Source organism: Callorhinus ursinus, unplaced genomic scaffold, assembly GCF_003265705.2.
Source record: "Callorhinus ursinus isolate GAN/ISIS: 27379988/994484 unplaced genomic scaffold, GSC_fseal_2.0 scaffold8, whole genome shotgun sequence".
Classification (NCBI taxonomy): domain Eukaryota; kingdom Metazoa; phylum Chordata; class Mammalia; order Carnivora; family Otariidae; genus Callorhinus; species Callorhinus ursinus.
In genome coordinates, this window is record NW_027397070.1 from 58,242,185 (window position 1) to 58,256,109 (window position 13,925).

Here is a 13,925-nt window from a genome sequence, read left to right on the forward strand (position 1 = left end):
AAGAAAGAAAGAAAGAAAGAAAGAAAGAGAGAAAGAGAGAAAGGGAGGGAGTGAGAATTTTATCTTGTGTAGACAAGCTGGCTAAAAATGAAATAATTTATTATATTTTTAAAATAAGCTTTAATAGTGTACTTCTGAAAACTAAAGCTTAATTTTATTTCAGCTGCTAAAAGGATAGTTTTCTTGGATTACTGGTCTGTTCTTGATAAGACTGTGCAAGGTTTTCATTTACCTTTTAAGTAATCTGCCTAGGAAATAAAAATTCTGTATTTTATCAAAATAACTTCCAGTATCTCAAGTTGTCTTTTATCATGTCTTTGATTACTTAAGAAAACAAGTCTTCTCTATTTAAAGAGCTAAAGTTTTTGTTGTTGTTTTTTTTTAATAAACTATGTAGCTTTCTGTATTTGCCTATGAAGTCTTTAATTGTAATTTTGGTGAAAGTTTTTTAAATGGATAACTAGTATTTCAGAGCAATCTATGATCCAGTGTAATCAAGGGTTTCAAAACCTTTTGATATTTCTGACAAATTTTCCAGAATCAAATTCTAAATGAAGCCTTTAAACCTTGAACTAACTTTGGGATTTTCCACGGGGTCCCTGGAACATCTCAAATGATTTGTTCTTTCTCCTTATTAAAAGAGAGATGTTAAACTAATTAGGCTTATTTGATATGTTAAACTACATGGAAAGCATTGTCAAATAAGTAATGAGAAACACTCTTTAGATTAAATTTGTATGGATATGTTTGACTGATATAAATGTTCCAGAAATCATATGAAATTCCTAGACATCTGCTATGTCCTGATATGATGCTGTCACTTATAATTCTACTTATTATCTTAGAATGTTATATGTCACAGAAATAACCAAAGTTCCTTGCCAATTGCATGGTAATGAACTCCCATAGGTATTTAACATGGCTATTTTTAAGCCTTTAAGTGTTCCCAGCAGCCTTACCAGGTGAATAATGGAAACCACGTATTGTGAAGCCCAAAAATATCAGGATATTTGGGGGACCTTGAGAAGAGAGGCATTCACCCAAGTCTATAGGTATTATAGGTGAAGTATGAAGGCAAGTCCTTGGCTTGACTGCCCAGCCCTGAGAGACTTTTAGAGTCCAATCTGAGATTCCTTATGAAAAAAAATCCAGCAAAGCACACTTAGAAAAGCCTGGGTGGCTCAGTCATTAAGCGTCTGCCTTCAGCTCAGGTCATGAGCCCAGGGTCCTAGGACTGAGCCCCGCATCAGGCTCCCTGCCCCGCAGGAAGCCAGCTTCTCCTTCTTCCCCTCCCTCTGCTTGTGTTCCCTCTCTCACAGTGTCTCTCTCTGTCAAATAAATAAATAAAATCTTTAAAAAAAAAAAAAAGCCTATTTGATCAGACCTACATCATGAGATGGCCAAAGATGTTTAAGTATTTCACAATATTACCCAAATCTTTGAACATATTCCTGAGTCCTAGGATCACTGACCTGGTTTCATGTCCCTTTAAGCTTGGGACAATGGCTACGGACTAGACTGCAGACTACTGTCTGTAAAATTATTATAGAAGTGCTATATAATCCTACTTAGATGTGTATTTTCTGGGTTACAACATGCCCTATCCCTGACTTTTAACCTAGCAGGTATCCAGGGTCACCACTGACTGATGCCTCAGTATCAAGGTGGACTATAGTATAAACCGTGACAGTTTTTTTTCTTTTTTGTAATGCAAGTGCCTGAGGGTATCCTCTTCAAAGAGGTATCCACTTCAAAGATGGCTGTTTCAAAGAATCACACTGCTGATCTAGATAAAGAGCCAGGCTCCCCCAGCTGGGACTCCAGCCTTCTTTGTTTTAAAGACCTTGGTTGATTTCAGTAACTGGCCAGAGGCTGCTTGATTTTTCTCTTCCTGCACTTTTAATTCCCCCTCTTAAGTTTTAAATTCACCAATGAGTGAGCCCGCAATAAAAGCAGGACAGAACACTCAAGCTCCAGTGCTCTCCCTCTCTTTCCCCCTCTTCTCCCCCGGCCCCCCACAACCTTACTGTGTGGTCCCAAGTGTGCCATGTGCTTGCCAGGATCTGTGAATAATAAACCTTTTTTTTTTTTTTTTTAAGTTTCTTGATGGTTATTGCTGAGAACATCTTACAATCATAATAAGAACCATAAGGGCCAGTCCAGCCACAACACCGGCTATCAGTAGGCTGAGATCAGCACAAAACATCCATTCAGCAAGCAAGCAGTCAAGCTAGTTCTGAAATGCATCTGAATATACAAGCTCCATCTGACTCAACCCAACAAACAACCCATTGAAGAGTTAGGCCTTAACATCAAATAAAATTAACTCTAGTTGTGATTTGGGGTAAAATGGAAGGGGATAACACAAAGACAGGAAAAAGGTTACAGAGGGCATGTGACAGAAGCAAGTAAATTTTGTTAGAGCCAAGAAGAATCATGCTACTAAACCAAACTCCCAGGTCTAGAGGCCACATGTCAGCATGATCAGGAAATTCACACAATTACCAGCTGTGCCCACACAATTTTACACAAAGCTGGAATGGCCCTCCTGTCTCCCTTCACGTAAATCTTAAGGAATGTCCAGGAAAATGAACTCATTCATCTCAACTGTCACAGCCAAGAGAGGACTAAGGCATGCCAGTTAAATGCAGCTAGTATTCTGGATGGGATCCTGTAACAGAAAATGGGCATTAGGTAACTAACTACTAAGGAAATATGAAGTATGGATTTTCATAAGTTATCAATACTGATTGTGACAAATGTACCATACCAATGTAGGATGCTGATAACAGAAAAATGGCTGCAGGGTGTATGAGAACTCTGTATTCTCTTGGAAACTCTTCTGTATATCTAAAACTATTCTAAAATTAAGTTTACTTAAAAGAAAAAGGTTTCTCACTACTCACTATGAGAATCAATTGGTGTACTTGGTAAAATGCAGATTCTCAGGCCCCAATCCAGAACTACAGTCAAAATGGGGACTGCATTTAAACAAGCATACCAGGTGATTCTTACACACCCTAAAGGTGGCGAACCACCTTGGATGTTGATCCAATGTTTCCCCCTCCCTGTACACAAAAATGGCCACCAAAGAGTTACAGAGGCACTGACCTTTCCGGTGGGCCACTCACCCCACCTTGGGCCTTGATGACTCCCAATAAACACAGCCCCCCAAGAGTAAACAACCTAGACTACCAGTTAATACTAGCATAGCCTGCCATTAAAAACAAACAAACAAAAAAAAAAGTCCCAGACTGACCTCTTACCTTCCTACAGAGGCCTTGAGGCACCTGTCGCGCCTCCAAACAAAACGTATTGTGCACTGGCCCCTCTGAAGTTATAGCCAATCGCACCCTACACTTGTGGTCCAGGGCTTCCGACTCCCCGACCCTCAATGGGGCATCCCCTTGGGAAGAGATATGCTCCCCGACTCCCTGACCATTTCTGGAGCGACCCTCAGGAATGCCCTCTCTGCGGCAAAGAGAGCCCAGGCTTTGTCGCCCGGGATGAGAGTACCAGCCCCAGCCTCGTCACTATCTACACCTGTCACTTACTCGGTGGACCTCCGCATCCTCTTTTTTTGAAACTAATTGCCTCTATATGTTCATCTAAACGAGCAAGAGCCGCTTCCAACCCTGTAGGAGCCCAGACCTCTGGCCCAGGAGCGCCCGCCGGGAGCCGGGCGAGGACTGGAATGAGTCGAAACGCGGGGCTGCGCCGCGGGGGCTTGTGGGGCGCCCCCCTGGCCACGCCCGCGCATCCCACCACCCGCTGCTCACCCCGCCGCCGCTGACAGCGCCGATGCCATCGAACTCCCGGCCCAGCCCGTCGGAGTCGTCCAGCACGTACGCGCCGCCGGGTACCAGCAGCGCGCACAGCAGTAGGGGCACCGCAGCGCGGCCCGCCGAACCTGCGGCGGCCGTCATGGCTTTCACTCGGCGTTGCCGGGAAGCCTGGAGTAGGCGCTCGGCCATTGTGTGGGTCACATGACTCCCGCGCCCAGGGAGGCGGGTCCGGCCGCCGCCATGATGGGGAAGGGCAGAAGGCCGCTGACGCCGAAGCCGCCATCTTGAGTGAGGGCCACAGGTCGCCTACGCAGCCGCAGTAGCGTTGTGGAGTAGCAGAGCGAGCCTTTTCTGGTCGTGACCTTGTTGGGATGGGGCCTTCAAGTGTACTCAGTTCACTGCTTCTCTTCCGGCCTCATCTGCTGGAACACGTTAGCGCAGGGGATGTCCAAGGCCGCCTAGGGAACTCACCGTCTGAGGGCGCATCTGCCACGTGTGGGTCTGTGGCAAAGCAAGAAAAAATACCCAACTTGCAGCCCCTAACTAGGTCCCAGTTCAGGTGTGGCCCTAGTTGAGCCACTTAAGTTTTCTGAGCCTGAGTTTCCTTTTGTGTACGATGAAACAAGAGCAGCCACGGGGGACATGTGATTAAATGAAATACAGGGTAATAGGCCCTCAGTAAATCTGAGCTGAACGCATTACACACTTGGCAAACGTTAACTGTCAAGGTTCTCCATTCTGGTAACCGCTATGTGTATTTAGCTTTCAGCTTAATCAACTACCCTACGTTGCCGGTTGACGTGGTTCCAGGCAGATAACCCTAAACTGGTAGGGAAGTTATGTCATGGGATTTTGCCACATTCAGCGTCAATCTGAGATTTCTGATTTTCTTGGTATCAGAGAAAATTGAAGAGAGTGTGGCTGCCGAGAAAGCATTTCTGATCCCAAAATCTCCCTTTGTAGACCCATGGAATTGGTTTTCAGTGTCTTCACAAGCCCTAGAGACCCCAAAATGTCAAAGAGAAAACCGAAAGGCTATATAGGACACACAAGTCTTTATCTTCAGGGCCCTATCTGGAGTCAGATTGTTTTGCCCCATAACTACAGACCTAGACTTAAGTTTCAGGATCACAATTATACTAGGAAGAAAAGTATCTGTGCAGTCCCAAAAACGAAGTTGTCAGGCCCTTCTGCTATCCCTTCGTTCTTAATGAACAATAGCTACGCTTGCTTTTTCTCCTCTTAAATTACTGTAGATCTATTTTGGTTTACCAAGAACAATCCCAGCTTATGTCTATTGTTCTAGTATAATTATTAATAGTGCCCCTTTCACCCTCAAAATGGTTCTGTCTTGGATGATAAGTTATATCCCTATATATGGGCCACTTTTTCTTCCATTTCTTCTTTTTCCAGTACAGCACATGTCTGAACTCTACCTTCTTTACCACCACCATTCTATGATACAAGTCAGGAACTATGCAGGTTCCATAGATTTACCTTCCCAGAACTCACTCTGATCTATCCGTTCTAATACAATATTTTAAGCCAGAATTTGAGCACCAGTGGATGCAAGCCATAGATGATAAAGGAATGCTAAGCTCCCTACCAATTCTGAGATTTTTGTATCTGTGATGTGTATATAACATATGCATAATAATGCAACTAGAAGGGAAACCAGGGTGAAAATAGAAGAAAATACCATACACAAGAAATTAATTGAGAAGTTGAAACCAGTACCCAGCATACGTCATCCTGTAACACACCATTGCACCAGTATTTGAAAGGCACCCCACAAATATTTGTATACTCTGTGGTCTCTGTAGAAGAGGAAACACAGAGTATTTAACAGAAAAAGTGTTATCCCTAGGACATATTACTAGTTCTTATTAGTTCATATACCAAAGTAATTCCTTACACAGAAAATATCTCTTGTTTCAAATTTCTAATCTATGTTCAGGAAACCATTAGAAAAGAAGTTTCTAATAAAAAGGCAATTAAATATAAGGAGGAAGAGAGATCCATGGATGGCTGGACACAGGAGTCAGATTTGCTCAAGAGGTGACATAAATGAAAATAGCAGTTATCAGACAATCATGTGTTCAGCTTCCCTTGGTCCTGTGGTTTGGGGCATGAGATAATGAAATGAGTGCCTCTCAGTTCTCAAATTTCAGATGAGATTGAAAAGTAAAGACTGTCTTTGTCTTAAAGGAACAGTGTTTTGGAGTATCACGACTGCACTTCAGCCACCACAAATTTCTCATTTTTCCAAAGTGAAAAGTGTGATTAAAATCAGTTGGTCTCTTAAGATGAGAGATCTTGCCTTTTAATGAAAAGTTACTAATAAAGTCTGATTTTAGTCTGTTGTCTCTAGAAAATGGCTCTACTTTTAGAAATCTGAAGCCAGCCCTCAAATTCAAGGGCAGAGGCCAAGTCTTTATCCTCTTTGTACTTCCTAAATGCAGTGTCCAAACCACAGTAGGTACTCAATACGTATTAGTTGACTTGAACTTAAAAAAAAAAAATCACTGTGAAAATGGTGTCTCAAATTACTGGGGTGAGTATGGAACTTTTAAAACATACGGAGACATCTGGATAAGTATTTGGAAAAAGATCAAATTTTAGATCTATGCTTCACACGTAAACTGCAAATGGATAGAGCTCTAAATGTAAAATATGAAACCTTACATTTTCCAATACAAAACATGGATAAATTCCTGTGTAACTTGGGGGTCTAAATATGATTTAATATCTCAATACAAAAAAATAAGTTTAATTTTAAAAAATCACTGAATATGGGACAGTCAGTTAAGCATCTGCCTCCAGCTCAGGTCATGATCTCAGGGTCCTAGGATCTATGGAGCCCCATTGGGGTCAGGCTCCCTGCTCAATGGGAAGTCTGCTTCTCCCTCTTCCTCTGCCCCTCCCCCCGACACTCTCTCAAATAAATAAAACCTTTAAATATTTTTTTAAATAATAACAAATCACTGAATATAAGGGATAAGGAAAATGGATTATTTACAAAAGAAAGTAGAAACATTTCTTAAAGTAGAATCTCCTGGGCCATAAAAGAATATAAAATATATTCTTTTCATGAACTATCCTGTAACATCTGCTATTTATCTGATTTATTTTTTACTTTGACGTACATGGCTTGATTGCAATTATTAATAATGTCATTCTGTTCAGTAACTTCTAAAATATGTGTAGGAATTCTTTTAATTCAGGACTTTATATAAAGACAATAACAATAGTTCAGAGGACAGAACCCACATAATGGAATAAATTATATATTGCTTACTAAACATTTTCTTAAGTAGAACTCAGATAAAAACTGCTATAGCAGAGAACAATGTGGTACGGCAGTTAGAATCAGCCCTGAAGTCCCAGCCTACTTTACCACTCTCCACAAAACTAAGACAATTCTGGGTGGTAAAGACTGTTCCTGTCTTCATACTAATCTGAAATTGTTTTCTGTTTTTGTTATCTACAGTCATTCAAACCCATGCCCCGTGTGGCTGATTCCCCAGGGCGAGTCTTGGTAGAAGGCGGATTCCAGTCCTTCAGGAATAAAGGAATCAGATTATACCTCTTCCCGCCTCCAGCAGCGAGGGCTCTGGCAGCGACCAGGCTCCCTCAGCCAGTTCCTTGAACCTGAGACTTTGATCGTGTAAGGGTAACTAGATGTATGGACAGCCAAGAAAGCACCCTGGAGCCATGTCAGAGTCCAGAGGAGGAGCAGGTACAGAGGCTCCATCAGAGGAGTCCCGAGCGCCTGCAACAGCAGGGTCAGAAGTGCCATCCTAACCTATGGCTCAGGCAGGGTGACCTGGACTGTCTTTCTGGTCCTCTGGTTCTGGCCCGTTTCACAAGCCTGGTTCCACAGCTTCAGCAGCAATTCTGCGCCCTAGCCTGATTTCTAAGTCATTCGTTTTCTTCCCAAGTTAGCCACAGGTGGCGCTGTTGCCCTCAGCAAAGAACCATGACCAGTATACCAGGTTGCGATCCAGAGTAACGGCAATCATCCAAAAGAATTCTCAGCCTCTGTGTCTGCATTCCCCATCGCCCCCCTGCACCCCCACCCCCCTTCCCCGGCTTTAAAACACCGTCTTTGCCGGGGCGCCTGGTTGGCGCCTGAGCCTTCGGCTCAGGTCATGATCCTGGAGTCCCGGGATCGAGTCCCGCGTCTGGCTCCCTGCTTGGCGAGAGTCTGCTTCTCTCTCTCCCACTCCCCCGTCTCATGTACTCTATCTCATTCTGTCTCTCAGATGAATAAATAAAATCTTAAAAAAAAAAAAAAAACACTGTCGTTGCCACCTCTCGTCCTTCAGTCATTGTGACTGTGTGAATTTGCTCAAATAAGAGAACTCCAGGAAGTTTTGCTCTCCTCCTATGTTTCACCCTTGATATGTCTGTTCTTCTTTGGATTGTCAATACCTTTTTCTTCACTGCTGCCAGGGGAAGAATTTTAGAATCCACCTAATCCCAAATCCTAAGCATGAAAAAAATGAGAGTGCAAGAGGTTTCCACCACTCAAAAGATTTTTTTAAACATCTAGTGCAATGCTGTCCAACAAATATAAGGCAAAGCACATGTGTAATTTGAAATTTTCTAGTACACATTTTTTTAGAAAGCAGATGAGATCAGTTTTAATGGTATGTTTTATTTATTCCCAAATACCCATGTATGACCCAATATGTAATCAATATAAAATATATTAATAAAATATTTTGTGTTCTTTTTTCATACTAAGTCTTCAAAAACCTAGAGTGTATTTTGCATGTACAGCACATCTCGGTTTGTATTAGCTACATTTCAAGTGCACAACAGCCACATGTGGTCAGCAGCTCCTGTATTGGACAGACCAGATCTAGTGGATGCTGGGTCCTGGGCTAGGCACACTCAGTAAATGTCTACCTCTGTGACTAACGATGAGGCTGAAGAATATCCACTCTGCTAGAGCCACCATAACAAAATACAACAAAACGGTGGTTTAAACAACAGAAATTTACTTTCTCACAGTTCTCAGGTTCAAGATCAAGGTGACAGGAGATTTGGTTTCTTCTGAGGCTTCTCTCCTTGGGATGCAGGTGGCTACATCTCTCTGTATCCTCACATGATCTTTCTTCTGTGCTTGCAAGTCAATGGTGTCTCTTTATGGGCCCAAATCTCTTCTTATAAGGATACCAGTCAGATTGGATGAGGGCCCATGCTAACACTTTTATTGTAACTTAATCACCTCTTTAAAGGCCCTGTCTGCAAATACAGTCACATTCTGAGGCACTGGGTGTTGGGGCTTCAATACATGAATTTGAGGGGGACACAATTCAGCCCATACTGCCTCTAACCGTGGGTAAGTATCACCCCATTGCCCAACAATAACACCCTATCGGGTATATGGTTGATCTCTGATCAATAAACTTACAACAAAAGTCATTAGGAGAATTTAGAATTTTCTTCATAAAACATAAATGTATACTTTGGTATCCAAAGGAAAACTGTATGTTTTGAGAATTCACAACTGTGCACACAAAAGTCACATAAGACTGGAAGGAGGAAAAAATAGTTCCCCCTTTCTTCTTATAGACTGTGTTAAAAGTGATCACTTGCTCTTCCCAGGACACACCTGACAGGTGCTCTTTTGTATGATTTACCTCATGCTGTTGTGGTTTGGAAATATCTTTTCTTCCATATCTAAATGTCTAAAGTCTCGTTTTTAAAGATACATCTGAATGCTACCTCTTTGTTTCCCTTGATTTATCTGTTTAAAGCAAACGTCCCTGCCTCTAATCTCTCATGCATCTTCTTTATAAGACTCTAAGGTTGGACAAAGGTTAAGCCCTATGTGTGATTCATTATAATTTCTATTACAGCAACACAGTGTTATGCTATGGCACAGACTGTGTTTGTTCATAATAGACACCTAATAATTGTTGATAAATATTTGTGGAAAGATTTGCTGAAAGAATACTTAATCTGAAGGTTCAAAATAGTACCTCTTTAACCCGCTGCCCAAACTCCATCCTGGGGGATTCAGCCCATGTGTTTAAGATGCTGTTAAAATGCATTAGCCACAGAATCTTCAAGAGATCACATTTGGATAGCAGGAGGAAGGAACTTTTAGTCCAACTTCCTGACCTCCTGGAAGGGGAGAGGGGATGGAGATTGAGTTAATCACCAATTGGCCAATGATTTATTTAATCATTATACCTATGTAATGAAATCTCCATTAAAAAAAAAAAAACATAAACTATGAGGTTTGGAGAACTTCTGGGTTAGTAAATACAACCACATACTGGGAAAGTGGAGTGCCCAATTCCACAGGACAAAATCTCCTGAGCTCAGGACACTTCTAGACTTCCCCTAGGTACCTTTTCATCTGGCCATTCATCTGTACCCATTGAAAAATCCTTACATAATCTTTTATATAAATATCCCTCATAAGAAACTGATAAATGTGAGTAAAATGCTTTCCTGAGTTTGGGGAGCCATTCCAGGCAATTATCAAATCTGAGGAAGGGATTGTAAGAACCCCCATTTATTGCTGGTTGGTCAGAAGTAGTGGAGGCCCAGGACTTTTACTGGCATCTGAAGTGGGGGTGGTCTTGTGGAACTGAACCCTTAACTTGTGGGATCTAATTCTAGCTCCAGGAAATTAGTAACAAAATCGAATTACATTGTAGGACATGTAGCTGGTGTCTGGAGTGTTGGACAATTGTTTGTTGGTATAAGGGGAAATCACACATATTTGGTATCAGAAATATTCAGTGTGGGTAGAAACAGACCATAGTGCCAGCCAGTCCTCCCATGCACCAGCCTGCAGCAAACATAAGCCCATCCTTTGTACTCATGCCTATTTGCATGATCTACCTACAGCATTCGTTCTGTCTTCCTGCTCTCTGATCTTGCTCCCTAAATTTTAGATCCCTGGCTCCATACTCCAGCTGTCAGTAGTGTTCTTTGGCCTTCCACCTCAACTTAGAGGCTACTTCAGCAGCCTTGGCTCCCCATTTTGCTTAATTGATTTTGACACCAACAGTTTTGGATAATGGAAGCCCCACAGAAGCCTCAAACGCTGTTTGAGTTCCAAACACTACTCCTTACTGCCCCACTCCCCAACATCAGGAAAGGAGAATTTGGACAACAACATGCTTTCCCACTCCCATCTCAGACTTTATTGCCTAATACTATGGACTGAATTGTTTCCCCCAAAATTCATATGTTGAAGCCCCAGGCGCCCGTGGTGACTTTAGTTAGAGATAGGGCCTATCAAGAGATAATTAAGGTTAAATGTGATCATAAGAGTAGAGCCCTGATACAATAAGATTAGTGTCCTAATAAGAAGAGACACTAGACAGAATGGCTAAAATTAACAAGTCAGGAAACAACAGATGTTGGCGGGGATGTGGAGAAAGGGGAACCCTCCTACACTTTTGGTGGGAACGCAAGTTGGTGCAACCACTCTGGAAAACAGTATGGAGGTTCCTCAAACAGTTGAAAATAGAGCTACCATACGATCCAGCAATTGCACTACTGGGTATTTACCACAAAGATACAAATGTAGGGATCCGAAGGGGTACGTGCACCCCAATGTTTATAGCAGCAATGTCCACAATAGCCAAACTGTGGAAAGAGCCAAGATGTCCATCGACAGATGAATGGATAAAGAAGATGTGGTATATATACACAATGGAATATTATGCAGCCATCAAAAGGAATGAGATCTTGCCATTTGCAACGACATGGATGGAACTGGAGAGTGTTATGCTGAGTGAAATAAGTCAATCAGAGAAAGACATGTATCATATGACCTCACTGATATGAGGAATTCTTAATCTCAGGAAACAAACTGAGGGTTGCTGGAGTGGTGGGGGGTGGGAGGGATGGGGTGGCTGGGTGATAGACATTGGGGAGGGTATGTGCTATGGTGAGTGCTGTGAATTGTGCAAGACTGTTGAATCACAGATCTGTACCTCTGAAACAAATAATGCAATATATGTTAAGAAAAAAAAAGAGGAAGAAGAAGATAGCAGGAGGGGAAGAATGAAGGGGGGGAATCGGAGGGGGAGACCAACCATGAGAGACGATGGACTCTGAAAAACAAACTGAGGGTTCTGGAGGGAAGGGGGGTGGGGGATGGGTTAGCCTGGTGATGGGTATTAAAGAGGGCACGTTCTGCGTGGAGCACTGGGTGTTATGCACAAACAATGAATCATGGAACACGACATCAAAAACTAATGATGTAATGTATGGTGATTAACATAACAATAAAAAATTAAAAAAAGAAGAGACACTAGAGTGCTCATGCCAGTGCACTTGCATGCACACAAGCCCTCTCTCTCCCCTCTCCCTCTCTCTCTCTCTCTCTCTCTCTCCCCCCCCCCACCCTTCTATTCCCACCCCACCTGGTAAAGACAGAGCAAGAAGGCAGTTGTCTACAAAACAGAAAAAGAGCCCCTACCAGAAACTGAATAGCAGGCATCTTGCTCTTGGACTCCCAGCCTCCTGAGCTATGAGAAAATCAGTTTAAGCCTCCTAGTATATGGTATTTTGTCACAGCAGCCTGAACTGACTAAAACACCTACCATCTACACTTCTTGCATGCCCAAACCACGGAATTGAAATTTCTTTTTTTAACACACGATTTTTTTAATCATCAATAAGTAACCATGATTATTAGAAACTTCTGTTTCAAATGACTTAAAACATGTCATAAACCCAGAGAGTTAACAGAGTATTCAGGTTGTAAAAAGAGAAAATTTCTTGAATATTGACACTTGCCTGAATTGATCCTGATTTCATAATTTCCTCCTACATTGGACTACTGGCACCCATTCTCCATGTCACAACATTCAGATGGACTCAACACTATCTATACTGAATTAGTTACCTGTTGCTGTGTAACAAATTATCTGAAAATCAGTAGCTTAAAACAACAAATATTTAGTGTCTCTCAGTTTCTGTGAGTCAGGAATTCAGGAGCACTTTAGTTGGCTGGTTCTAGCTCAGGATTTGTCATGGGGTCACAGTAATGATGTTAGAAGGAACAGTAATCATCTGAAGTCTTGACGATCCACTTCCAAGATGGCGCACTCAGAGACTCACCATATGGACCTTTCCTCATGGCACAGCAGCTGGCTTCCCTCAGACCAAAGAGAGAGAGTGAGGAGGAAGTCACGGGATCTTTCTGACCTAGTCTCCAAAATAGCACACCATCACTTCTGCTTTATTCTATTCACTAGGAGTTGCCAAGTCTAGCCCACACTCAAGGGGTGGGAAATAAGGCTTTACCTCTTCAAAGGAAGAGTGTCAAGGAATGTGTGAACATATTTTAAAATCGCTACACATATTCATGACACATTTCAGGAAACCACTCATACAACACAGTATTAAATATTGCAGTAACTAATATTTGGTGAATTAATTTAAAGAAGTTAGTATTATAAACCGCCATAAGTAATTAGCTCAATTATTGCACATTTGCAAAGATATTTTAGCATCCTCTAAAAAAGCACCAGGGAGAATAAAGACTAACATTTTTTTCTATAAAATTGTGGATATTTCTTTTTTTAAAAGATTTATTTTTTTATTTTAGAGCAAGCATGGGGGTGAGGAGGGGCAGAAGAAGAGAGAATCTTAAGCAGACACCGTGCTGAGCATGGAGCTCCATGCAGGGCTCGATCTCACAACCCTGAGATTACAACCTGAGCCAAAACCAAGAGTCAGACGCTTAATCAACTGCACCAAACAGATGCCCCTAAAATTGCAGGTATTTCTATCATTCTTGGATTTTCACTATAATCTCTGCTCTGCCCATTCTATGGATTTTTTTATTAGCCACAGCTGTGGGTAACAGAACCTGTCTTCACCAGTCCTGATACCACAGAGCCCACACGAGTCAAGCTGGCTCTATACCCTCTCTCCTGTCTGTCCCTAGCCTCTCTGCCCCCGCTGACCCAATTTTTTGCCAATCATCTGTACTTCTCTGCCCTATCCTTTGCACTGAACCTCCTCAGTTATCATAATATATTTGCCTTGGTTAAACCTGGATTCGTGAAATACTTCTTGGATCTTAAATCTTAAACTGTTAGTTGGCTATCCTTACCATACGCACACTCAACAGAACAGATACTTCCACATGGA

General features: G+C 42.1%; 1 protein-coding gene across 6 annotated transcripts in view; it reads right to left on the bottom strand.

The window, feature by feature from the left end:
- The window catches only part of GALC (galactosylceramidase), a 72,666-nt gene extending 68,672 nt beyond the window's left edge, over positions 1-3,994 (bottom strand). For 2 of the 6 annotated variants that reach the window (XM_073895696.1, XM_073895694.1), the window contains exon 1: positions 3,555-3,659. Coding sequence is in view for 3 of the 6 variants with exons in the window: in XM_025869515.2 (XP_025725300.1) it covers positions 3,780-3,974 (195 nt within the window). In the remaining 3 variants the exon portion in view is untranslated. Of the gene's footprint in view, positions 1-3,554; positions 3,660-3,779 lie in introns of those variants that run through there. The other 4 variants (XM_025869515.2, XM_025869516.2, XM_073895695.1 and 1 more) reach the window with 4 other exon arrangements.
- Positions 3,995-13,925: the final 9,931 nt, after the last annotated feature.